This window comes from Syzygium oleosum, unplaced genomic scaffold (assembly GCF_021117445.2).
Source record: "Syzygium oleosum isolate NSW1041296 unplaced genomic scaffold, Sole_v2.1 Sole_v2.02, whole genome shotgun sequence".
NCBI classification, from domain to species: domain Eukaryota; kingdom Viridiplantae; phylum Streptophyta; class Magnoliopsida; order Myrtales; family Myrtaceae; genus Syzygium; species Syzygium oleosum.
This window is the reverse complement of record NW_026607486.1, coordinates 23,051,551-23,078,955: the sequence shown is the minus strand read 5'-3', so window position 1 is coordinate 23,078,955 and position 27,405 is coordinate 23,051,551. Positions and strand designations below refer to the sequence as shown.

The window sequence follows — 27,405 nt, the reverse complement described above, 5'->3', positions numbered from 1 at the left end:
GAGGAGCACACAAGTCAAGATAGCTAGAAAATCTCGTGGGGGGTAAGAAAGAACAATTTAAGCGTTGTTCATCTTGCTACCAGCCCACGAAGATGGCATTATTAAATTGCAAATCATGATAACTCATAAGTATTTTCCCTATGAAAATATCTCGAGAATGAAAAATGCTTTCTTCCACTTCTTTGGCAATTATTAGATATGTCGACTTTGCGTGAGGGGTGAGATTTTCATAGGAATGCTCAAATATTGGACAACATATACTTGTGCTGAAAGCGAAGCGAACTTAACATTATTTCGTAAACCTGACAATGACATTAGAGATCGCGCAAATGCGAGAGTAAAGAACACATAATACCTCCATTAAGCCATAGAAGAAAAGGAAGAGAACCCTTATTACGTGGCGTTTCGGCAAAGTAGTAAGAAAATGCTCGATTTGCCAATCTGTTAACAGTGACATAACCACCATAGTGATGGAACTCGACCGGCAGTTGTCCAGGCAATCTCCAAATCCTGTCTTTGCCCTTCCGTCCCTCTTTAGAAGAAACCCTAGTATTGGGTTCTACCTTTATTCCATGGTGATCAATCACATGAAAATGGCTCCTGTCGATGCCAGAATTTTGGAAGAGTACCTAGAATTTCTCCTTGCTTCTTTCACTTAGATTTGAACAAAAGACGTCGCGACAAGTAGAGGAAAAAAAGTACAAGACAAGACTTGTGTTCTTTAGGGTTCCTCCCCATTCTCTCCACTCTTCTTCCTCTTTGAGCTGCTCGAGAGAGAGAGAATAAAGAGGGGTTTAATGGGGGTTTATTGAGATAGGATCCAGGTAGCTGTGTCTATGGATACATGCCTCAATCCTTGAGTGTGTTCTCTTCAACCCGGTGTCTTAGCGTCGTTGCATGCTCCAAAATTCTACTCGCGCTCTCCTTTAAAAAAAAAAAAAACTCTTATCCAGTTACAAATCTAAAACTATCACTACTCGGCAATTACACTCCCATAGAATTGATGTTTACTGTCGACAACTTCCTTGGCAAGTTGTTGATGCTCTTCAAATCGTCGACTATTCTTTTCATCGATGACTTGTTGTTCACCAAACTCTACTGTTATCCACTAAATCTGTCACCTGTTCTTTATAACTATAAGTTGATTGGTTTTTTATATCGACGTATGCCCCCTTTTAAAATAATCGAATAATTTGTCGATCATTCAATTCTTTTAAATAAAATAATCAAAAGTCATAATGCCTCCTTGTTATGGGCAAATTTTGTTTCTCTATGCCGAATTGCTTGTTCATGGTGGCCAACTTATGAGGATTTATATTTAGTGCAACTTCTCTCGATTTATTATCAGTGAGACATCGGGAAAGGCCTTTTCTCTACAATCGGTTATCCAATGAATATTCGAAGCGCACATCAAGAAGTTAGAACAACAATGAATTCCTAAATAAATGAAGTATTCCATGCGCGCTCCTGTGAATTACCAAAGAAAGAGAAAGAAAATGGAGACAAAAGTGAGTCCTCAAGCATTATTCCATGATCTACAAGCACTTGAAGGGTCTATTTTGATGGGAGTAGAGAGCCAGCAAGAAAGTGAGAGATGAGAGAGAGGGCTCCCTTGGGCTGATAGCTCGGCACTTCATGCCCCGCTCCTCGCACCGTCACAAACGTCAAGTCTCCCTCGTACACTTGCACGTACCCTCCGACCTGTATGCGTTAAAGACGGTTGCGGGTTATTTTCGTTCAGCTTATCAAGCCAATTGTTCCCTCTACGAGGAGGGGATCCAAGACAAGAATAATCAAAGGGTATGTTAGTTTAAGGGTTCGATGTCGTGAAAACAAATAAGCCGCCTCACCTCGCCCCCGAGGAACCAAGGACGCCATCGACTCTTTGTGCGGAGGCTCAACTTGCTAAGAGATTTCTGGGTCGAAGTCACCGGCACTCTTCCGTCCGTATCCCCGCTGCATTTTCAGTCATTCGTTAGCCATACCCCAACTTCAATCACCCACGAACAAATACATTCATTATATATACACACACACACCTGAACACCCAAACGCGGAGCCCATTGGACAGGAATTCTTGGAGGAGAGGGAGGACGGTGGAAGGGCTATGTCCCCAGGCGGCCAAAATAAAATCGTTGCACGCTTCCCAGTCGTGGTCGAGCTTCGTCACGTTGGCATGAAGTGCCTCTTGCACATCTTCTCTGTTCATGTACGCATGCACGTAGTTGTCTTCACACGGGTCGAAGTCCATGATCTGGCAAAACAAAACACAACCCGAAAATCTATGACCCTAGCAAATTTGAGTTAAGGTTTTGCATAATATCGTTCGAAAGTGCAAAAGTTTGAGTGGAAAAAAAAAAAAAGCAAATGAATATTGGCTCACGCTGGTCCTCTTGGGATGAGCAGTCACGTTGGACGAGAAGCACAGAGGGGCATAGATGTTGTAAATGTCAATAGGATTAACATCATCATCCGCATCCAATATAGCCGAATTGCATTGGGGTACTTGATTGGTGGCATTTGGTGAAAAGTCGCAATACTTTTGAATTGCATATCCTGTTTCATCGGATATCAATGCATGTGAAACGAAGTACTCATACATCCCACTCTGGTCCGTCTCGTCATCGATCGCTGCATTTCCTATCTACACGCGTCCATATATAACCTCAGTTAAAACCAATCCTTTTATTTTTCTTATCTATCTACTTATGTCCAACGATTTAATAGATATTACGAGTCATGAAGAATGGCTTTAATGCACTGGATTGGTGCTAATCAATAATGGTTAGATATAACAAGAGAATTGCCTACTAATATAACATTCATCGAATCAAAATTTGACCACACCCCCCCCCCCCCCCCCCCAAAAAAAAAAAAAGAAAGATAAAAAGCATCCACCTTACTTATTCATCAAGAGATGCAGCATTCGAATGTGATGTTGACCGCAATAAGCACAAGCTTAGTTGTTAGTTGAATCCCATTATAGCAAATGGAACAATTGAGTAGCGGCTAGTAACTCCAATCATGAAAACACCTGTGCTACTCATTCTAAAGCAAAAAAGATTTTTCTACATGTCGCTGAGGTTCAACATGAAAAAATCTTCATAGCCTAGACGTGCATGATGACTACTAGCTTTTAATCATTCATTTGAACGCAAAAGGCCAACACAAAAACACACGCAAGCTCAAAGCTTTTCCAATTGTGAATGTTCATACCTTAAGGTGTTTCCTATACTGAAAGACGCATGGCTCAAAATTTAATATAGATAAAGACTATGCAATTCGTGAAAATAACTTACTATAATCCCTTTGAGGTTGATAAGGGTCTTGTTTGCCTTCTTGTTGTTATATAGGACATTGTGAGCTAGCTGAGGTACGTAATGGCCCCCGTAGCTCTCGCCTGAAATGTAAAAATCCCGGTTCTTGTACTCGGGAAACCTCTCCATCCAATTTATCAAGAATACATAATTGTCCGCCGCTGTTTTGCTGTCTCCGTTCGACCTATTGTCCGATGTCGTGTTGGAATAAGAAAAACCGACACCAGCCGGAGACTCTAGGAACAACACGTTCGCAGCTACCCTCATAAAACAAATAATCGATTGGCCCTATTAGCGAAAAGAAAAGGTGAAATACTTTTGAGAACACTACATTGCATTTTTTTAAATACTTTACCAATATTCCATGCAAATTTATTTCTGTAGAGAGTCTTCCCGTCGCTATGGACTCGGAATGGTCCTAGTTCCTCCATTGCTCCATAGTTGAGGGATGAGCAACCGGGACCTGAAAAAATAGCATAAATAGCTAACATTTACTCACTCAAACGCACCAGAAAATAATCTAAATATGATTTACTATATAATTACTATATAAATGTGATAACCAAAAGAATGATAGTAAAAAATAATAAAAACAATAAAAACTCCCAAATTTTTTCAAAAATTTAAAAATTGTCCAGGTCGGTGGTGGCCGCACCGCCACGTAGGACGGTCAACACTGACTAGAAGAAGCGAAATTGGGAAAACTAAAGCACTCACCTCCATTAAGCCATAGAAGAAGTGGCATCGAGTCCTTATTTTGTACCGCTTCAGCAAAATAATAATAAAACGCTCGACCGGCCGATTCATCGACGGTAACATAACCACCATAGTGATTGAATTCGACCGGCGGTTGTCCAGGCAATCTTTTGATTCTATCTTTCTCCTTGAGTCCTTCTTGACGATAAATCCTAAAATTGAGATTTTGGTGATCACTCGCCTGAAAAAGGCTCGTGTCGATCCCCGACTTCTCCAACTTCGCTTTGTATAGAGAATAAAGAGCGTCTCCTTGCTTCTTTCCATGGATATGAACAAGCGATGACAAGATACATAAAGAGAAAAGAAAAAGAAAAGAACAAGCTTTAGGGTTTCTCTCCATTCTCTCTGCTCTCAGCTTCTTCCTCTTTGAGCCACTAGAGAGAGAGAGAGAGAGAGAGAGAGAGAGAGAGAGAGAGAGAGAGAGAGAGAGAGAGTTTAATGTATAGAATTGGATTCAAATTAGCTGTGTATATAGAAAATCGGAAGAAAGAGAAGATGGTAATTGGTGATTGAAGGGGAAAGTCTCCACAACCTGAGTAAGCTTTTGATTAGATCTAGGTAATTATATCCATGCAATTAAGAATTTTTCTATTATTTTCGGAATCATGTTGTGCCAGGTGACTCTAATATAGATAATGTTTGCTCATATGGAAACACAATTCACTTATTATAGATCTAAATTCATTGAATCGAATCGAATCGAATGTAATATATGATTTGTTACTCAATATGGATGGCGTGGCTTAATATTGATGATGTATCTACAATTAGTATAAATTAAGAGGTAAATATGTTACCTTGTGAACAAGGGAATGGCAAGATATTATTTTACAGCTTTGTTACCTTTGTTTTTTCCTTAGATAACCATATTAAGTGTTGAAAGTTAAATTTTTCAGCACTTAATATCATCAAGTGCGTTTGATAACCACTAAATACACACAACTTGATTACTTGGTTTAGGTAAAAAAAATCACTCGTTATGGTAAGTAAGAATGACTTAATTAATTAGATGAAACATACAATGGAAAATAAAAAATTTACTAGTTATATCATCAAAACCTTCTGATAATGTTCATTATTCCTCGTTTAGTATCAAAACAACAAAACTAATCAATTAATTTGATATGTTATCAAATAACTTCTTTAATTTTAATTTTAATTTTAATTTTCATTACTTTTCAGCGCTTGATAATCATTATTTAAAACTTCTTTGATCCTCTACCAATTTTCATTTATCTTTCTCACCAACACCTCAAATATACCACCTAATATATGAAATTACCTTCCTTTTTTGTGTGACTAGCCAACTTTTATCTGCCTAAGTTATGTACTAATTAGTTTTGGTTTACTAACTCTCATTTCAATTTGCTTACCAATGATTAGTAGGCTTTTTGTTTTTAACCTAGAAACTCTTCTATTGAGTTATCACTTTTATTCAACACCAAGCCCAAAATTTGAGCCCAAATGTAGAGAAGCTAATAGCCCAAATCAGGTCATGACAATACAATCAATCCATAAGATCGATCGATGAAATGCCAAAAAGGCTCATCGATAATGAGAGTCATAACAATATAATTTACCCACAAGCCCAACGATGAAATATTTGATGAGCTCGTCAATCACGAGTTTTCAATTGGCAGAGTTTAAGTGAAGCAAATGACACGTGTGTCAATCGTTTGACTTTTTTTTTTTTTGGTCGGTCCTACTCTATCTCTCACTCACGATACACACTCAGACTTGCGCCCCACCTCTTGCAGGGCGTGGTCGTCGAAACCCACATCTTAAACTACGCGGCCCCACCCCTACCCCCTGCGAAGGTGGGGATTCGATGTAACGACCTGGGTCCCACTTGCAAGATATTGTCCGCTTTGGACTCTAAGTCCTCACGGTGTTGTTCCTCCGAGGGCAGCCCATACTACCCCAGAAAAGGCCTCTCGCAAGTTAAGGCTTCCCAAGCCCTTATAAACTAGCTCAGGACTCCCCCTTAGGCGATGTGGGACAGGAGACATGCCCCCCCTTGCCATCCTAGAAGCCTGCCAGGAGCCGCTCCTTGTCCAGGCCCTTTGGCCCCGGCGACCACTCCCCGCTCTCGTCGGACCGGGTCGTTACATTCTCCCCCCCTTTGGGCACAGCGTCCCAGCTGTGGCCCCACACGCGGTCGGGAGTCGGCTCTGATACCATTTGTAACGATCTGGGTCCCACTTGCAAGATATTGTCCACTTTGGACACTATGTCCTCACGATTTTGTTCCTCCGAGGGCAGCCCATATTACCCCAGAAAAGGCCTCTCGCAAGTTAAGGCTTCCCAAGCCCTTATAAACTAGCCCAGGACTCCCCCCTAGGCGATGTGAGACAGGAGACATGCCCCCCTTGCCATCCTAGAAGCCTGCCAAGAGCCGCTCCTTGTCCAGGCCCTCTGGCCCCGGCGATCACTCCCCGCCCTCGTCGGACCGGGTCGTTACATTCGAACTCCCCACCTCCCCCTTCTCAAGTGAGAAGGTCTTGAAGCTTGCACATAAGTTGTACACTGAGTCAACGAGGATCAATCAACATAGATAACTGTAACTAAAGGAACGGGAGCAATTGCAAATCATCCTTTGAGTAGAACACAAGTTAAGACAGTTAGAGATTCTTGCGGGGTAAGAAGAAATATTTTAACCTAGGGCACTGTTCATTGTGCAACCAGCCCAAGAAGATGGCATAATTACATGATGACTCATAAGTCTTATCCCTATGAATATATCTCGACAATGAGAAATGCTTCCTTTCAAGGAAGATATGAAAAAATAAAATAAAATAATACAGTTAAGATCTTGCACTACTTTGGCTATTATTAGATATGTCGACGGAAGGACAAAGAATCAAATTCCTAAGTAGTAATCGACGAAAAGGGCAATAGAACAAGTGCAAGCAATTGATCATCTTCATGACTTGGGGCTGTGCTATTGCTGTTGAGATGGGAGTGAAGAGCCAGAAAGGAAGTGAGAGACGAGAGAGAGGGCTCTCCTGGGCTGGTAACTCGGCACCTGATGCCCCGCCCCTCGCACCGTCGCGAACGTCAGATCTCCCTCGTACACTTGCACGTATCCCCCAACCTACGCATCCCATACATAAATAACCTTAAAACACATTCCACTACAAAAAAACTGATTTTTTCCGACGAAATTTCCAACGAAAAATTCTGGAAAATTCGTTGGAAAACGAATTTCCAACAAATTTTCCAACGAAAAAAAATTCGTTGGTAATAGGTCGTTGGAAAATTTTCCAACGAAAAATTTCAATTTTCGTTGGAAATTTGCGACGAAAATATTTTCGTTGGAAATTTCGTTGGAAAACTCGTGACTAAATTCGTTGGAAACGAATTTTTTTTTCCAACGAATTTTTTTTCGTTGGAAATTACAAATTTTTTTTTGATCGAAAAATCGTGGAAAGTTTTTTTCCATCGAATTTTTTTTTTTTGGTCGAAAAATTTCAATTTCAAAAATTTTTTTTTTGGCCGAAAAATGGCCCTCGCCGGCGGCGAGGGCCACCCTCTCGCCGGCGAGGGCCGAGCTCGCCCGGATCCGGGCGAGCTCGAGCTCGCCGGCCATGGCGAGCTCGGCCCTCGCCATGGCCGGCGAGCGGCGGTTCCAAGCAGCTCACGCGGCCGAGAAAGGAAGAGAGAGATCGAGGTCGGTTGGACGGTGGCGGTGAGGCGCGATGGGTGGCGGCCCCGCCGGCCATGGCGAGGGCCGAGCTCGCCATGGCCGGCGAGCTCAAGCTCGCCCGGATCTGGGTGAGCTCGGCCCTCGGCGGGCGACGAGCTCGAGCTCGCCCGGATCCGGGCGAGCTCGGCCCTCGCCGGCGACGAGGCGTCGGGGCGTCGGGGCGGCCCATGGTGGCGTCGGGAGCGCCGACCGCCGCGGGGGCCTGGCCCTGGATGGCCGCAGCGACGCCTTCGGGGGGACGGAGCCGACGTCGCGGATGACCTGGATGCCGATCTTGGTGTCCATGGCACCGGAGCCGAGTCGGAGGAGGAGGGGGGGCGGCGAGGAGAAGGTGGAAGGCGAAAAAATTTTCATTGGAAAATTAGTTGGAAATTTCCAACGAAACAAAATTCGTTGGAAAATTCGTTGTAAATTTCCAACGAATTTTTTTCCGTTGGAAATTACCAACGAATTTTCCAACGAAAATTGTATACAATGAAATAATTGCCCGAAAATTGAAATTCGTTGGAAAATTCGTTGGAAATTTCCAACGAATTTTCCAACGAAAATTGCACAAACTGAAATAATTGCCCGGAAAATTGAAATTCGTTGGAAAATTCGTTGGAAATTTCCAACAAATTTTCCAACGAATATAAAAAATGCCGAACAGTACCGGGTTTTTTGTAATTCGTTGGAAAATTCGTTGGAAATTTCCAACGGAAAAAAATTCGTTGGAAATTTACAACGAATTTTCCAACGAATTTTGTTTCGTTGGAAATTTCCAACTAATTTTCCAATGAAAATTTTTTCGTTGGAAATTTCCAACGAATTTTGCGACGAAATATAGTTCGTTGGAAATTTCCAACGAATTTTACGACGAAAAATTTTTTGTTGGAAATTTCCAACGAATTTTACTTTTCGTTGGAAAATTTGTCGCAAATTTGCAACGAAAATTTTTTCGTCGCAAATTTTCGTGGCAAAAATCCAGTTTTTTTGTAGTGTTCTTCGAACGAAATGCATTTAGCTGTCGCTAAGATGAGAGGATCGATATCGATTTCTCTATAATTCAGGGAAAAAAATTAGCCACCCACCTCGCCCCCAACGGACCAAGGACGCCATGGACTTTTTGTCGGGAGGCCCATCTTGTGAAGAGATTTCTTGGTCGAAGTCACCGGCACAACCCCATCTGTATCCCCACTGCATTTCCGAATCGGATTAGTGCATCGATCGAAAAACTACGTACCGTGTACATAAATCGATGCATTAGCTTCACCATTGTTCACCCAAATCCACATACTATATATACTCGATTTCGATCGATGTCACCGTGATTATTTCGATTTCCCTACCATTAACTCTTATGCGAGAAAAAAGAAAATTTGTGCAATTAATGTGGCAACAAGACAAGACGTGTGAATTATTTTTCACCTGAAAACCCAGATACCAAATCCATGGGAGAGGAGTTCATGGAGGAGAGGGAGGATGGTGTGAGGGCTATCTCCCCATTTCGGGATCACGTCGCTGCATGGTTCCCAGTCAAACTTGAGATGGGTCACGTTCGCATGAAGCGCCTCCTGCACTTCTGCTCTGTTCATGTACGCACGCACGTAGTCCTCGCTGCATGGGTCAAACTTCATTATCTGCATAACAAGAAAAGGCAGCAAGAACTATGTAATAAATAATTTGATCATTGCTGATAATTGAATAGCACGTGTATATCCGCACACGTCGTTGATATGTACAGCCCATCGAAACAATGAACTTTAAAATGCAACTCACGGAAGCCTTCTTGGGAAGCGAAGTGAGGGTGGAGGAAGTGCACAAGGGAGCGTAGATGTTGTACAGGTCGAGGGACGATACATCGTCGTCCGCATCATCGGCGGCGGAAATGCACCCGCTTGACTGAGCAGTGGCATTTGCAGAGAAGTCGCAGTACTTCTGAATCTCGTTCCATGTTTCGTCCGATATCAAAGCGTGCGTTACCAAGTAGTCGTACATTCCTCTCAGATCCGCCTCGTCATCGATCACAGCATTTCCAATCTGCATAACCGGTCAATTAAAGTCCACATGCATCCTATCGATCCTGGTTTTTTTTTTAAAGTGTTTAACATCTAATAATTGAGATCATGAGGAGTCTTGAGGCAATGGATCAAGTGGCCCGAGAGGACAAATCAGTGTCCATTCCATTAATCACCTTTCTCTGTATTAGGGGAACGGAAAGACAACATTCAATTGATGCCGCTTTCATCTTATCATATCTTTGTAGCAGCACCCTACTATACTAATACATATGATGTTACATCTACCTATTTAAGCAATAATAATAAATTCGCAGCATCGGTACCCCAATCTTTCTTTGCGAAGTTGACATCAACATGCCCGTACTCATATTGAGTGGTTGTTAATTAGTTGACCACCATTGGCAAATGGAGCAATTAACGAGCATCATGGCAAGCAACTCCAATCATGGTGACAACAACCAAAGCCCTTCTTTTAATAAAAGTGGAGAGAGATCTCACAATAATTGAGAAAAATTCACATTTGAATTTGACAATTCGTGAATTCCGATTGACAACACGTTGTGGGATATAATTGTATAACATAGGATAATTTTCTTAAAAAGGGGGAGAGAGATCTTACAATAATCCCTTTGAGGTTAATAAGGGTCCGGTTTGCCTCCTTGTTGTGGTAGAGGATGTTGTGAGCAAGCTGAGGTACGTAATGACCCGCATAGCTCTCCCCGGATAGATAAAGATCCCTATTCTTGTATTCGGGAAATCTTTCAAGCCAATTAAGAATAAACACATAGTTATCTTCTGCTGTTTTCCGATCTCCATTAGTGCTATAATCAGATGTTGTGTTCGAATACGAGAAACCGACACCGGCTGGAGATTCTAGAAATAACACATTCGCAGCTGCCATTTGACAATGCTAACATAGTAAGTCAAATATCTCACAATTACTAGAACCAAACATATGATCGTTGTGCTTTACCAATATTCCATGCGAATTTGTTTCGATAAAGAGTTTTGCCATCGCTGTGGACTCGAAATGGCCCGAGTTCTTGCATTGCTCCATAGGCAAGGGATGAGCAACCGGGACCTGAGATTACAGCATGAAATTCCTGATCAATATCTCATCCGAATGCACTCGTGAATTGCTTTAAGATAGTAGACAATAAATAATAATATAGCTAGCGCTTACTTTTTGTGCAACCAGCCCAAGAAGATGGCATTATTAAACAGCATATCATGATAAGTCGTAATTCATATCCCTATAATCATGGGTTGACTATGAAAAAGGCATTCTTCCAAGATAATTGTGAAAGATAAAAAATAGAGTTAAAATATTCCACTTCGTTGGCCATTTTTAGATACGTTGACCTTGCGGGGAGGGAGAAATCTTCATAGAAATGCTTAAATTATGGACGATATATACTTTACTGATAGTGAAGCGAACTTGACATTATATCTTGAACCTGGCAATGACATCGGAGATCGAGCAGATGTGAGAGTCGAGAACACAGAATACCTCCATTAAGCCATAGAAGAAGAGGAAGAGAATCTTTATCCCGTTGCGCTTCGACAAAGTAGTAGAAATACGCTCGACCCGCCAATTTATCAACTGTGACATAACCGCCATAGTGATCGAACTCGACCGGCGGTTGTCCAGGCAATCTTCGGATCCTGTCTTTCCCCTTCAGTCCCTCTTGAGAATAAAGCCTAGAATTGTGTTCTTCCTTTATTCCATGGTGATCAATCGAATGAAAATGGCTCTTGTCGATCCCAAAATTCTGGAACTTTGCTTTGTAGAGAGAACCTAGAATTTCTCCCTGCTTCTTTCCGTGGATTTGAACAAGAGCCGTCGTCACAAGTAGAGAAAAAAGTAGAAGACAAGAGTTATGTTCCTTAGGGTTCCTCTCCATTCTGTCCCCTCTCCTTCCTCTTTGAGCCCGCTTGAGAGAGAGAGAGAGAGAGAGAGAGAGAGAGAGAGAGAGAGAGAGAGAGAGAGAGAGAGAGAGAGAGAGAGAGAGCAAAGAGGCGTCTAACGGTGGTTTGTTGAGATTAGATCCAAGGAGCTGTGTCAATGGATGCATGTCTATAAATGGAAAGTCGCAACGAACAGAGTGGGCTTGACTAGACTTACGCAATAATCCATGCAATTGAATATAATTTATATGATCCCAATCATGTTTTAGCATGTGATTCCGGTGTACGTTTTGTTCGGTTATTTGGAAACAAATGCCGCTTTTTCTGCTTGTTAATTAATATTGGATGTCAGTACAAGATATACGTGCTATACGTACGTAATACGTGCTGTACGTAACGGCATACGACTAGATATGGATGTCCTGGCTCATTTTGGATCGTGGATCTATAGCCTACACTAATAGTCTAATATTGATCTATGATGTAAGGAAGTGCTCGTTTGTAAGAAATCTAGTCTATCATCTTTCCTTACAAAAAAAAATATCCCCATTCCTCAAAGGGTTAATACCACGAAAAACCCTAAACTGGTACACTTGTGACACATTTACCCCAAACTATTTTTTTGATCATAAAAAACCCCAAACTGGTACACTTGTGACAATTTTACCCCGAACTATTTTTTTGACCATCAAAAACCCCAAACTGGTACATCTGTGACAATTTTGCCCTGAACTTACCAAAAAAAACCCCAAACTGGTACATATGTGACAATTTTACCCTGAATTAAAATTTTAATATTATTTTTTTTTATTTTTTTCGAATTTTTATTTATTTTTTTTATTTTTTTCCTTTTATTTTTTTTTTCTTTATCTTCAACCCCTGGCCGGTCGCCGGTCCGGCGACCGGCCAGAGGCGGAAGCCGGCGAGGGCTGCCCTCGCCGGCGTCGGGCGAGGGCCGTCCTCGCCAGATCCGGCGAGGGCGATCCTCGCCGGTATCGGGCGATCCTCGCCGTGTATCGGGCGAGGCCGCCCTCGCTGCGTCGGGCGAGGCCGCCCTCGCCGGCGTCGGGCGAGGTCGTCCTCGCCGAGATCCGGCGAGGGCGACCCTCGCCGGTATCGGGCGAGTGCCGCCTCGCTGCGTCGGGCGAGGCGGCGTCGACGAGGCATCTCGCCCGCCCGGGAGCAGGGCAATCCTCGCCCAACTCAGGCGAGGGCTGCCCTCGCCCGATCTGGTGAGGGCGACCCTCGCCTGCGTCAGGCGAGGGTTGCCTTCGCCGGCGTCGGGCGAGGGCTGTCTTCGCCCGCCCAGGCAAGGGCGACCCTCGTCCGACTCAGGCGAGGGCGACCCTCGCCTGCGTTGAGCGAGGGCTGCCCTCGCTGGCTTCGGGCGAGGCAGCCTTCGCCTGGGCGGGCGAGGACGACCCTTGCCTGAGTCGGGCGAGGGCCGCCCTTGCCGAGTCGAGCAAGGGTGGCCCTCGCCGGCTTCCGCCTCTGGCCGGTCGCCGGACCAGTGACCGGCCACAGGTTGAAGTGAAGAAAAGAAAAAGAAAAGAAAAAAGAAAAAATTCAAAAAAATTCAAAAAAATAAAAAAATAATATTAAAAATTAGTTGGGGTAAAATTGTCACATGTGTACCAGTTTGGGGTTTTTTGTGGTATGTTCGGGGTAAAATTGTCACAGGTGTACCAGTTTGGGGTTTTTTATGGTCAAAAAAATAGTTTGAGGTAAATGTGTCATAAGTGTACCAGTTTAGGGTTTTTCGTGGTATTAACTCTTCCTCAAATATCAGTTTTTTATGAACCAGTGTTTGCGAAGGAAAATCGAGAATTAACAAAATTAGATAAGGTGGCAAAAAAAAAAAAGAAAAAGAATGAAAAGGCAGCACTATTTACCCTCATTTATCACTAACTAATAACCTAAATAAGGGAAAATTCTCAAATAAGGACATGAAGTGCTCTCATTTTCTCAAATAAAACCTAAATTGGACCTCATGTCAAATAAGGCCCTGAATGACCATGGAAGTTTCAAATAAAGTCCTGACCTCGCTAGTCGCCGGCCGGTCAAGGGCATTTTCGTCCAAAGACAAATTAAACATTCATCTTTCTAAATGCTATCCCTTTGTCTCCTCATGGTAGGATCTCACTCTCTTTCCTTCATTATGTTGATGCTTTTCCAATTTGAAGTATTTTTTTTTTTTTATAATCGAGGTGTCCGCGCGGCCGGCGAGCTAGGGCTCAAACCAGCGGTGATACCCGACTAGTCCTCGAGGGGGGCTAGCGCAGCATCCCACCGCCACGACCCCCCACTTAAATCACCGATGGGCGAGTTTGAACCCAGGACCTCTCGTAAAAGGAACTGAGCGCAAACTAACGCCGCCACCAATGGGTGGGTAAGTACTTTTTTTTTTTGGCTCAACCAAGATGAATAAAGAGGTGCATAATAGAAGTGTCACTTAACATTGGTGCCACCTGCGATGAAACCATTGCTGGCCACCGCACGACCACCAAATTCAGCCACTGGCACCCGTCCTTACTCATGCCTCTCTCTCTCTCTCTCTCTCTCTCTCTCTCTCTCTCTCCAAAAGCTCCTAATTCAAATGAGCTCTTGAGTTGAGGTTGCAGTTACACGAGCTTCAAGCTGAAGGCAAGGGAAGCAATGGTCGGGGGCCAAGGCGACGATTAGGGGTGAGTGGTCTCGGGTCAATCCGGGTTCCACATAAAACCTAAAACCTACCCATTGAAATCAGTTTCCAAATTTTTGAAACCTGGGACCTACCTACATACTCTGGAATCTAGAACTTATCATGTCATAGGTTTCAGAGTCAGTTTCAAGATTTACTCACGTTTTACCTGTATTCTTAATTGAACGATTACAGTGAATCATCACCTGTAATGATCATCATTTGCTGTTACAATCCATTAACCACAACTCATATTTAGACATACGAAAAATATGAAACATTAACAAAATAAAAGTCTCAATCATAGATATCGTCGGAAATGTAAGCTCAGACTAGTGATTCCAGATTACACACTCATCATCGAACGCCATGAATTACCGTAGAATTACGTGAGGACATAGAACAAGAAAGATACAAAGACTTATTCCCGATTCCCGGTTCCACTCGAAATCTGGAACATACCCTTCAAAATTGATTCCAAATTTTTGGAACCTAGAACCTACCCTACATATTCTAAAACCTAGAAATGTCCGATTCAACTTTGAAACCATGCCCACCTTTAGTGACAAAGTGACAATGGAGAGAGAGAGAGAGAGAGAGAGAGAGAGAGAGAGAGAGAGAGAGAGTGAGAGAGATGCAAACGTAGTAGATAAGATCTGAGGGAGGAGAGAGATGTTGTGTTGCGACATTAGAGGCGAGTGACAGATAAATGGTGCGTGCACGGTCAGAAGCCAGGGATGGGAGTGGCATATGGTGTTAGGCTCAGCATGGGGGTAGGGGCGAGGGCAAGTCTATTTGAAGCTTAAATCAAGAGAGTCTGATAGTTGCTTTGGAAGACAATAAAATCAATGAAATTTTCTCTTATGCGCCTCTTTGATCATCCTGATGGAACAACAATCACATTGTATTAAAGCATCAACTTAATGAAAGAGGGACTCAACCAGGAAAAAAAATCAAACCGTTAAAATGTAAAGATTTTAATTTGAAGGGTATATTGGTCAACTATTTATTAATGACTGGTTTAGCAACAAAAAGGGTAGAAATAGCGGCTGCCATGTCGCGACCTTGCCAGGGGTGAACCAACCAAGGGAAAGATAATCGATTAGTAAGCCCAAAGACTTAGTACGGACTCTCCCATGACCAACCAATCGCAACTTAGTATTCAAATTAACTTTTTAAAAATGCAATTTCATTCAATCATGAGTTGCCACTAATCAATTAGGGTCTATTAGAAACCCAAGCAAAGTACGAGAGAATACTTTACTTTTGCGAACCAGAGATTCAATAGGTTCGGGGACATATCTTTTATAGTCATAACCCTGAAACTTGATACTGATAATGAAGAGATTGCTTAGCGTTGTATCATGATTTTTCACTTTCCGATTCCTAACAACTAATTTTTTTTTTTGCATAGCAGAAGCCTAATACCTTTACCACGGAAGACCACTAGGGAACTCAAGTCTGAGTCCATCAAAATATTCAGTTGGACTCAATTCACTAAAAAATTTAAGCCAATGAGTTATGGACTAACTAGGTGTAACGACCCGATATGATGAGGGCGAGGAGTGATCGCCGAAGCTAGGGCCTAGATAAGAAGCGGCTCCTAATAGGCATCTAGAGTGGCAAAAAGGGCAAGAATGAACCGAATTGTATAATGAATAAGGGAAGAGCAATTCTTGAATATATATAATATATATGTAAAAGCTAGAATTAACTCACAAATACACATTTTGACGTAACAACAATGCCTAACTTTAAAACTCCCAGGATGGGTGACTTTTTTAGAAGCACCCACCTATACACCAAAGTACAAAACCGTGAGGTTTGATAAGGGACGGATCAAAGCAAACAACACCTCAGTAAGTTAATATAGAAATGTCACAATATGATATTAAGTAAGCCCCTCCAGTATGTCTATGGTTTGGGGATGAACCACGCAAAATCTGGTGGACTTGTAATAACCCGATCCGACGAGGGCGGGGAGTGGTCGCCGGGGCCTAGAAAGCCTAAACAAGGAGCGGCTCCCGGTAGGCTTCTAGGATGGTGAAGAGGCGGGAATAAACCAAACTGTATACCGAACAGAGAAGAGCAATTTTGAAATATAAGTGAAAGTTGGAATTAACTCACAAAGACGTCTTTTGACGTGACGGCTGCCGAGGAAAACTCCTAATGAATTTTGAAGCTGACAAAACTTTCTATATTTATCTTGTGAATCTGACATGCATTCCATTCCAGGTTAATATATTCTGGAAGTTCATAAGGAAATATCAGACTTTATAAATTCTCAGAACTAAAAGTTCAGACTCAGAATGAGAAGTTCAGACTTTACCATAAAAGTCATTTAGACTCTATTTTAAGTTTTCAAGGAACTTCAAACCCTATGAGAAATAGGTTCATATCTTATTAAAAGAATCCCACTAATCTAAAATCTGAAAGAAACGCAGACGCGAAAATCATGCAGACGAAGACGCAGAAGTTTTTCAGACGCAGAAGCAAAACTCTTTCAGAACGAAACATTACAGCTAATGATCTAGCATGGATTTCACAGAAGGAAAGTTTTGATTGTCTCAATCTAAGGTTATAATTGATTGACAATCAAACATTATGACAAGTATGCATTACAACGGATAAAGCTCTACTTATGGAAACCAAGATTCTAATTGTATGGACGACCAGAATCAGCGGGATTCAAATTTTGTCAACCAACGGCTACTCAATCCATTTTATACAAATCTGCCCAAGATGAAGATTGGAAGATGATCCTCTAAAGACTGTCCAACGGCTAGTTTGGAAGTGGAGGAGTATAAAAGGAGATCTACGAGGAGCAGAAGAAGAAGAACGAAATCGAGAATCAACAAGTTCAAAGTCTGAGTATACTCCGATCATTTCTCTTGTCTTTCTTGAGCTAAACATTAAAATCTTGAGAGATACTTTGTAAGAGTGATTGTGTGAGATAGAGAATCCTATCATACACAAGAGTGTTGTCACTCAATATTTGTAATTCCTCTTGATTACATAGTGAAATCCAGCCAGTAGGCTGTCAGCGTGGGAGAGTGGACGTAGGCTTGCTATAAACCGAACCACTATAAACTTGTGTGCAGTTTTTCTATCCCTTATTTCTTGCTTACATACTGCACACCAAGAGTACTGTCTATATAAATTGTTTTGAATCTGAATTTTATTCAGACTCTACTGTGATCAATCATTTCCGCTATAAATTGATCAAAATTGTTTAAATCACCTATTCACCCCCTCTAGGTGATCGTTGCTAGCTACATCAACGGCAATGCTTAACTTTGGAAAGATGCCCACTTGTACGCCGAATGACAAAATCGTGAGACTCGGTATAGGACGGGTCAAAGCGGACAATATCTCCGTTAGTTAATCCAGGGATGTCACAATATAGATATATTAACTGCTCTACACCATATAAATTCTTCGGTGTGAGACTTATTTAGCACAACTCACACGGACATCTCAATATTTTTGCAAATTTTCCATGCTTTCATATTTCTGTCCGAATCAATATCTTTGTTAAAAGAGAACCAATGAATTTCTTGAATTCCTAAATAACCGAAGAATTCCACGTGCGCCCGTGTGAATAATCACAGAAAGAGAAAGATACTGGAGAGAAAAGTGAGTCCTCAGGCATTAATCCATCATCTTGAAACACTGGAAGGGTCTATTTTGATGGGAGTAGAGATCCAGCAAGGAAGTGAGAGATGAGAGAGAGCGCTCTCTTGGGCTGATAGCTCGGCACCATATGCCCCGCTCCTCGTACCGTCGCAAACGTCAAGTCTCCCTCGTACACTTGCACGTACCCTCCGACCTACACGAGTCAAAGATGGTGCGGGTTACTTTTCGTTCAGCTAATCGAGCCAATTGATCCTCTACGAGGAGGGGATCCAAGACAAGAAAAATCAAAGGGTATGTAAGTTTAAGGGTCGATGTCGTGAAAACAAATAAGCCGTCTCACCTCGCCCCCGAGGAACCAAGGACGCCATGGACTCTTTGTGCGGAGGCTCATCTTGCTAAGAGACCTCTGGGTTGAAGTCACCGGCACTCTTCCATCCGTATCCCCGCTGCATTTTCAGTCATTCGTTGGTCATGCCCCAACTTCAATCACCCACAAACAAATACACTTATTTAATATATATACACATACACACCTGAACACCCAAACACGGAGCCCATTGGACATGAATTCTTGGAGGAGAGGGATGATGGTAAAAGGGCTATCTCCCCAGCTCTCGATAACAACACTGCACCCTTCCCAACGGTGATCGAGCTTCGTCACGTTAGCATGAAGTGCCTCTTGCACATCTTCACTGTTAAGGTACGCATGCATGTAGATGCCGCTACACGGGTCTAAGTTCATGATCTGCGAAAACAAGACGCAAACCGAAAATCTATGACCATTGCAAATTTGAGTTAAGGTTTTGCATATTATCGTTCAAAAGTGCAAAATCTGAGGGGAAAAAAAATAAGCAAATGGATTTGAGCTCACGTTGGTCTTCTTGGGATAAGCAGTCAGGTTGGAGAAGCACAAAGGGGCGTAGATGTCGTAAATGTTAATAGGAGAAACACTATTACCCACATCCGCCATAGCCGATTTGCATTGGCTTACTTGATCAGTGACATTTGGTGAAAAGTCACAATACTTTTGAATTGCGTACCATGTTTCTTGGGATATCAACGCATGCGTGGTGAAGTACTCGTACATTCCTTTATGATCCGTCTCGTCGTTGATTGCTGCATTTCCAATCTGCACGCATGTTCAAGTCGTCCATATACATCCTCTGTTAGAATAAATCCTCTGTTCTTTGAATTAGTTATATCCCATTATAGCAAATGGAACAATTGAGGAGAAGCTAGTAACACCAATCATGAGAACAACCACCAAAACACCTGTTCTACTCATTAAGACACCTAAAGGGTTTTTTCTTCGTGTCGATGAGATTCAATGTGGAAAATAAATAAATAGCCAGACGTGCACGATCATTTTTATCTTTTAATCATCCATTAGAACGCAGAAAGCCAGCACAAAAACACACGCAAGCTTAAAGCATTTCTAATTATGAATGTATAGACCTTAGGTGCTTCCAATGTTAAACACGCATTGGTCAAAATTTAATATGGATAAAGACTATGCAATTCGCGGAAACAACTTACTATAATCCCTTTGAGGTTGATAAGGGTCTTGTTTGCCTTCTTGTTGTTGGATAGGATGTTGTGAGCGAGCTGAGGTACGTAATGACCCGCGTAGCTCTCGCCTGAAATGTAGAAGTCGCGGTTCTTGTACTCGGGAAACCTCTCCAGCCAATTTAACAAGAATACATAATTGTCCGCGGCTGTTTTCCTGTCTCCATTCGCGCTATAGTCGGACGTTGTGTTAGAATAAGAAAAACCGACACCAGCCGGAGACTCTAGGAACAACACATTCGCAGCTGCCTCGCAAAACAAATAATCAATCCGCCCTATCAGCGAAAAGAAAAGGTGAAATACTTTAAAAAACCACTACACTGTATATTTTAAATACTTCACCTATATTCCATGCAAATTTATTTCTGTAGAGAGTCTTCCCGTCGCTATGGACTCGGAACGGTCCGAGTTCCTCCATTGCTCCATGGAGAGATGAACAACCGGGACCTGAAAAAACAGAATAAATAGCTAACTTTTACTCACTCAAACGCACCAGAAATTTTTTTAAATATGATTTACAATATAATGACAGAAAGATAACCAAAAGAATGATATAGATGGCTCATCTGTGCTTGTATATGTGCTGTCGAAAATTAAGAGGAGGACGGTGGTATATTCATTGGACCAATTCAATTCTGCAATGTTCTATATCACTCATAATCCATTCAGATGTTGGAATTGACAAGATGAATAAGGTAAATTAGAAAATGGCAAATCACGATAACAACTTTATGTTAATATACTTTGACTATCGCTGCACCTAAAAATATGAAAGACATACAGCAACGCTTGAGCGCAAAACACATGCTTCTTTAAGCTATCAAGGTGATAGCTCGAAGTGTTTCAGAATCAATAAAAAGCCGACAATTAGAAACGTGAATTAGTTCTCGTGACAAAGTTATATTCATAATTTAATGGCAGCATTAAATTCTTATATCAATTGATCAAGTTTAAGTTTAGCCTAGTATGACACCGTAACTACCATGCAGTTATATAGCTTGACTATAAAAACCGTGATAAATCCCCTAAGTCAAGAGAATAATACACTTGAATTAGAGACCAAGCGAAATTGGGAAAACTAAAGCACTCACCTCCGTTAAGCCATAGAAGAAGCGGCATCGAGTCCTTATTTCGCCCCGCTTCGGCAAAATAATAAAAAAGCGCTCGACCGGCTGATTCATCGACGGTGACATAACCACCATAGTGATCGAATTCGACCAGCGGTTGTCCAGGCAATCTTTTGATCCTATCTTTCTCCTTGAGTCCTTCTTGACGATAAATCCTAGAATTGAGACTTTCATGGTGATCACTAGCCTGGAAAAGGCTTGTGTCGATCCCTGACTTCTCCAATTTCGCTTTGTATAGAGAATCAAGAGCGTCTCCTTGCTTCTTTCCATGGATGTGAACAAGCGACGACAAGATACGTAAAGAGAAGAGAAGAAGAGAAGAACGAGCTTTAGGGTTTCTCTCCATTCTCTCTGCTCTCTGCTTCTTGCTCTTTGAGCCACGAGAGAGAGAGAGAGTGTGTGTGTTTAATGGTGGTTGTAGTATATAGAATTGGATTCGAATTAGCTGTGGATTTAGAAAATCGGAAGAAAGAGAAGATGGCAATTGGTGATTGAAGGGGAAAGTCTCCACAACCTGAGTAAGCTTTTGATTAGATCTAGGTGATATGACTCCAATATAGACAGTGTTTCCTCATCGGGAAATCCATGCCGCTTATTATAGAAATACTTTCATTTTATTGAATTGAATCGCATATAGTATATGATTTGTTATCAATATGGATATCGTGGCTTAATATTGATGATGTCTCTATATTTAGTATATTATTCTACAGCTTCCTTTTATTACCTTTTTTTTTTTCCTTTGATAACCATATTAAGTTTTGAAATTAAACTTTTCAGCACTTAATATCATTAGGTGTGTTTGATAACCACAAAATACACACAACTTGATTAATTGGTTTATGTAAAAAATCACTCATTATGGTAACCAAGAATGACTTACTTAATTAAGTGATAAAACATACAATGGAAAATAAGATTTTACTCGTTATATTATCAAAACCTTCCGATAATGCCCATTATACCAAGTATAGTTTGAAAACAATAAAACTAATTAATTAATTTCATTTTCATTACTTTTCAGCGCTTAATATTCATTATTTAAAACTTATTTGATCCTCTACCAATGCTTATTAACCTTCCTCACCAACGCTTTAAATTTTTCACCTAGTATATGAAATTACCAACTTTTTTATGTGACTAGCCAACTTTTATTTTTTTAATTTATGTACTACTTAGTTTTGATTTACTAACTCTCATTTGAATTGATTACCAATGATTATTTGGTTTTTTTTTAGGCTCACGTTATTTCCACCCTTGAAATAGATTTAGGCTCCCCTAAAAAATTTAAATGGTCTAAAATAGCCTAGTCTGAGACTTCATGAATGGTAAGATTGATGAAAGAGGAAAAATATACATTTTATCATTCTAAACAGTAGTTTCTTTTTTCTTTCTTTTTCTTTTTTTGTTCAATCGAAGAAGTTTACATGTTCATTTTTTTTTTACGAGAATCATCTAAGATTCAAGTATTTTAATAAATTTAATGATGAAGACTCTAATTTAAAGAATATTAGCAAAGTATAGCTATTTACAATGTCTCTCTAAAGTTCAATGTGGAATATAACTCTTTGTAATATATAATTCTTCAGTTCAAGATTCCTTAGGGGATTCTTTGGTAAATGTTGTGGACTCTTTATAATTGCCATTTATATTTAAATTATGTTAGTTATCAAAAGTTACCATAAAGGTTCAAACTCATCGAAAAAATATCCTTTACAGAAATCGGCTTGAACATGTTAGTAAGTTGAAGAGAGGAAATGAAGTCCGTATACAACACGAATGGAAAATAACATACGGTAGTGGAATAAAATATCATCGTTTTGATTAATAGGGATTGTCTTGTATTTCATGACAATGTGTGGCTTTTACATTTTCAATACATAGCAACTTTCACCGTTTTCATTTGCGATTTTAATTAATTAGTTATCTTGAGGTTATTTTCGTCACTCAACATCTAGGGATTGTTATACTCATAATGCATGATTGGGTCCATCGTCGCAAAGTTTTAGTGCGATTCTTCTTTTTATCCTTTGCATTTTCTGTTTATTTCTAGACTAAGTGGACGAGCTTGCTTGAGATGTTATTTTATTGTGTGTGTCCATTGGGTTTGATTAGCCAGAGGAAAAGAGTTGACAAGCAAGTGAATGACTTGGAATTTGGGATTGCAAACTCAGAAGAATAGGACGAAGATGACCCTTCTGATTAATACATGTCAAGCGACGCCATTTTTTGTGGAAATGTGAGTAGTTTGAGAGCTCAATGAAGGCTCCGCGTTGGTGATAACTACGACCGGACTTCCCTATTTTGTCATTGTCGCTACCTAACCCTCAAGGGCCACCTCGGAAAGTAGGTTTAGAGGTACTTTACGAGACACTCCCTAAGTCCGTATCTCACGTAATGTTGGTTGTCTAAATTTACGTGCTCTATTTGGAGTCGCCACTAGTTACGATTAAAGGTCGGCTATAAACCACAAAATTGAGACGTGGGAGTATCGTCTCGATACATACACAACCAGAGATTCTTAGGGATCGGAGATTTGATTACACTAGCTTTTCAATTAATGCCCTTTCGGTACCTAAATTCGACTATTTGTTAACCAACATGCCGGGCAGTCTTTTTTACTAATCGAGAATCTTGAAATTTCTTCCTAACCATTCCAAAGAGAACAACAAAGCAAAGTATTTAAAATGCACAATCAATTGAAATAAAAAATTGAAAATGCCCAAACAACGACCTAGCATTGTCTCTAAAAGAAAAAGCAATCAAAAAATTCCTAAAGTAAAGCCCTAAAGGCTTATTGAATTTTGGATTCAATTTTTGTTCAACCCTAAAGTGTTTATTGAAAGCCCTAAACTAAGAGAATTCTACATTTTTTTTTTAGCTTTTCTCACATTTTTTTTTATTTTTCTGAATTTTCTGAAATTTTTTATTATTATTTTTTATTTCGACAAAAAAAAGGACTTTGGACTAGAGGTGAGCAAGATGGACCGCCCGAACTGGGACTGGACTGGACCGGATCGGACCGACCGGTTTGGTCCGATTCTCGGGAATATCAGTCCGGTTCTCGGTTCCTAAAAGTGGAACCAGTTTTCGGGCGATCCAATTCTTGATTCTAAAGTGAGAACCGAATCGATAAATATATATTTTTCTAATTTTTTCATATATATATTTATTTACTTTTTTAAAAAATAGAAAAAAATAAAAAGCCTAATCTAATTTCCTCAATTCTCTCTCGCCTTTACCAATAAGTGATTGGTCCCATTAGAACCGATCCACGGTCCCAAGACTAGTCGGTCCGGTCCCCGATCCTAAAAACTGGGAACCGGTCCGATTCCCGGTTCTTGGGTTGGACCAGACCGGATCAGGAACCAATCACCCCTTACTTTGGACCCGGTCAAGGAACTCGGTCCAATTAGCCGCTCTGATCCGGACTCTAGCAGCCCGGGTCAGACTCGCAATTCGGACCGGTCCTTGGGCCCAGTCTGAATTTGGGTCTCTTATGATGGGCCATCACAACAAAATCAAGCCCAAATTGCTAACTTCTTTTGTTTAGTTCATGTTGGCCCAATTTCGAGTTCAGCCCAGCCCCATCACACCAATATTGATCCCATTTTATGGCCCAGCCTCCAACCCACTACGCTCTAGTCCAACCCGTCTGATTTATTTCCCTCTTTCCTTATTTTCTATTTCTTTATTTCCTTTTTTTGTTTCTTTTTATTTTTAAAATTTTTTTCTGGTCTTCTTCTTGAGACGTCTTCTTCACCCAGAACGCTCGCACAGAGAATCTCATGCCAACGACTTGTCACCGAATCAAAACTCTAAAACCTAAACACCTATGAACACACACGAAACAAGGATAGAGAACTCACTGCGGCGGCCTCAAACCGCTGGCTTAGCTCCGGCGAGGGGAATATATCTCCGACGGAAGTCTCATCCATGGCCGAACCGTTATGCATGAGTGCCACAGGATCAAGGGAAAAACACGGATTCAGTATTGATTCATCAATCAAAGGACAAATCAAGAACAAGAGAACTAGCTCCAATCATCGATTTCACAAAAATCAATGCGGTTCTTCATGTAAGCATTTCGTCAAGCAGGTGTTGCGCGGCTTAAAGGATGAACTTCCAGTTTGATCCGAACATGATTCTCAATCGAGAAGCGATGTATAAGCATCTGAATCGAGTTATTCTATAACAGATCGGTCGCATTTCAGCAAGGTTCTTTACAAACTCAGCAATCGGATCAACTTCTCTCGGCCAAAACAGTGTACATACACACAAAGAAAGAAGTCTTACCTGGTTTGGAAGGAAGTCTTCAAGATCGTCTACGAACAAGGAACTCGACAGGTCTGGGAGTCCTCCGGTGCGGCTAAACAGTGACGAACAACACCGACTCGCACTTCCGAAGTAACGAACCAAATGACGAACAAACTTTTCCGGCGAAGATGAAGGAGTGACCGGCGATCAAACAAGGGAATGAGCTAATGAATGCGGAGGGCATCCACAACCTTATTCTTCTCGACTCGTCTGCACCAGTGAATTCAGTATCAAGACAAGTCTATCATTGAGAAGGGAGTGAATTATGTGCCTGAGGCAAGAGAAGAAACCATGTGTATCATGTACCCTTTGATCTTTCAATGTTGGACCTTCTCTATCACGTGTAATTGTCGGTAACTAGCATCTCTTTCTCATATCCAGAAAATAGCCGGGACATGGAGGAGACTTCTTTTTTTCTTCTGCCCATCTCTAGTTGTAGTTGGGAAGTACCGTTATGCATATAGTTTAGTGAACGTTTTGCTCGATATAATGCAGCGATTTAAATGTGCTTTGTAGAGTGCTCGACAAAGACTGTCGGTGTCGGACAATACCGCAAAACCATCATTTTGGAAGGACATGACATAGGGTTATGACTTGTGGATGTTTTTAGCCAGTCTGTGGAAGCTGCTAAACTTTTTCTTCAAGGACCAAGCATCTATCAAGAGGAGCACTTGCACATAGGTACCGGAGTTTCTCCAGTTCACACTTGCAAATGGGTTGATTGCATGTTGAATGAAAAAACTAAGAATATTACTTACTGGAGACAACTAGTTTTTGTCCGTCCCCTGTTTTGCCTCTAGCTCATCCCATCCGGTCCCCCGAAAAAACAATACTTCGCTTTCGCCTTCGCCTTCGCCTTCGCAATTGCATCATTGGAGAAAATTTTTGAGCCGAGGAGAGAGAGATAGTCACAGGCCTTCGGGGGTTTGGTGTGCACAACTCTTATATACCCAGTGGCTTCTGATTATTGTAAGGGGTCATGCACAAGAAGTGGCTTGAATAACGCATGGCTGCATGCAGCCAAACCACAGGCACACACCACAGCAGCTTATCATCACCCCCACGTAGTGGTCCATTGAGCAGAGGGGCTTTCAACAAAAGTAAAGAACCTTTTAAAAAAAAAAGGTCGCTCCGCGGGGTCCATGAAGGCATCTCCCACCTGGGAACAGAAGAAAGAGAAAGGCGCATGGGCATGGCTCCACTTACTGAGATTGTCCCAAAAACACTCTTAACCATCGGATAGACATCTCTGACAGGAAAAATCAAATAAATAAATAAAACCATCACTAAAGGTCGTTTACAGATTAAGCTCACCAGCAATAAAGGTGAAGTCTAAAGAAGGAGAAGAGCTGGGACCCTTTATAAATGAGCCATTTCATATATTTAATCACATTGCGTTTGTTCACACATTTCAGTTTCAACAGCTGCACTAAAAGAAAAAAAAAACAATTTGGTTGAAGATAATTTGGTTTAAGGGGGAGGTGTTAGTAACTAAACCAAATTCATTAGATAAGTTGAAGTTGCCGATCATGCGGAGTTATCGATTCAATCGACATGTTGTCAATTTCAAGGTTGTCGATCGGTTACCTGATTGTCGATTTACAAGTTCGATGTCAATGCCTATTCAGCTCACAAGACCGGTGCGCATGAATTAAGAAGAGTATTTTATTTTAGTGTTGTTTTCAAGAGTTTGTTCATGTTTCTATGTCTAGTTAATGTTTTGTAAATTCCGGGAACTTATTTCCTCGGAATGCTAGATATATTTATGAGTCAATTTAGAGTAAGAGTCACATAACCAGACTATACATGGGCAAATCTTGTAATAGTTTTTGATAAGGTCAAATAAGGTGAAATAAGTAAAAAGGCATCTTCATCTCCTTCTTTTGAGTTGTGAACGTTTTTAATTACCGTCGAGCATCTTGAATCGACAATTCTCTTTCAGACTCGGCAACTTCAACTTATCTAATGAATTTGGCTTAATTACTACCAGGGACAACTCCTTGCGACAACAAGTAGTCGAAGTAAATATGGCGAGGACCAGCGGCAGCGACCGCGGACCAACGAAGGTGGCAGTGAATTCAAGTGGTACGACGGGGGTTCGCTGGCGATGTGCTCGTGCGGTGCCAGGCGAAATTAGCTAGGGGAGCCCATCCGGTCCGACGATGGTCTCTTCGGATCTATAATGGTGTGCATTGAATTAAATGAGATGGAACTCCCCCAGGTGATGCAGTGAAGGCGTGAATAATAAACAGTGTGGAGATTGTGGGAGCCTCTTTCACTCTCTGCTCTATTCGACCGAGAGCTTCCCTTTTTTCCTCTGAACTATGCAAGCTTCGGATCAATTGAAGAAATCCAGGAGCCTTCATTTGTGGAAAGTAATTCCTAGAAATTG

General features: G+C 41.3%; 1 protein-coding gene across 3 annotated transcripts; it reads right to left on the bottom strand.

The window, feature by feature from the left end:
- Positions 1-1,499: 1,499 nt before the first annotated feature.
- Positions 1,500-23,097, bottom strand: LOC115684831 (serine carboxypeptidase-like 40). Of its 3 annotated transcripts, none has more exons than XM_056308368.1 (7): positions 20,661-23,097; positions 19,912-20,016; positions 19,540-19,814; positions 18,875-19,132; positions 18,537-18,748; positions 18,344-18,449; positions 1,500-1,701 (listed from the first exon to the last, which is right to left on the bottom strand). In XM_056308368.1, exons 1-7 carry the CDS (start codon positions 21,040-21,042, stop codon positions 1,555-1,557), a joined length of 1,485 nt encoding a protein of 494 aa, XP_056164343.1. In that variant the 5' UTR covers positions 21,043-23,097; the 3' UTR covers positions 1,500-1,554. The 3 variants fall into 3 exon arrangements, with proteins under 3 accessions (XP_056164343.1, XP_056164342.1, XP_030465574.1); XM_056308367.1 differs by lacking the exons at positions 1,500-1,701; positions 18,344-18,449; positions 18,537-18,748; ... (2 more) ...; positions 19,912-20,016; positions 20,661-23,097 and adding exons at positions 6,710-7,167; positions 8,850-8,955; positions 9,187-9,398; ... (2 more) ...; positions 10,753-10,860; positions 11,290-11,739; XM_030609714.2 differs by lacking the exon at positions 1,500-1,701 and adding an exon at positions 17,692-18,196 and having other exon boundaries at positions 20,661-23,091.
- Positions 23,098-27,405: the final 4,308 nt, after the last annotated feature.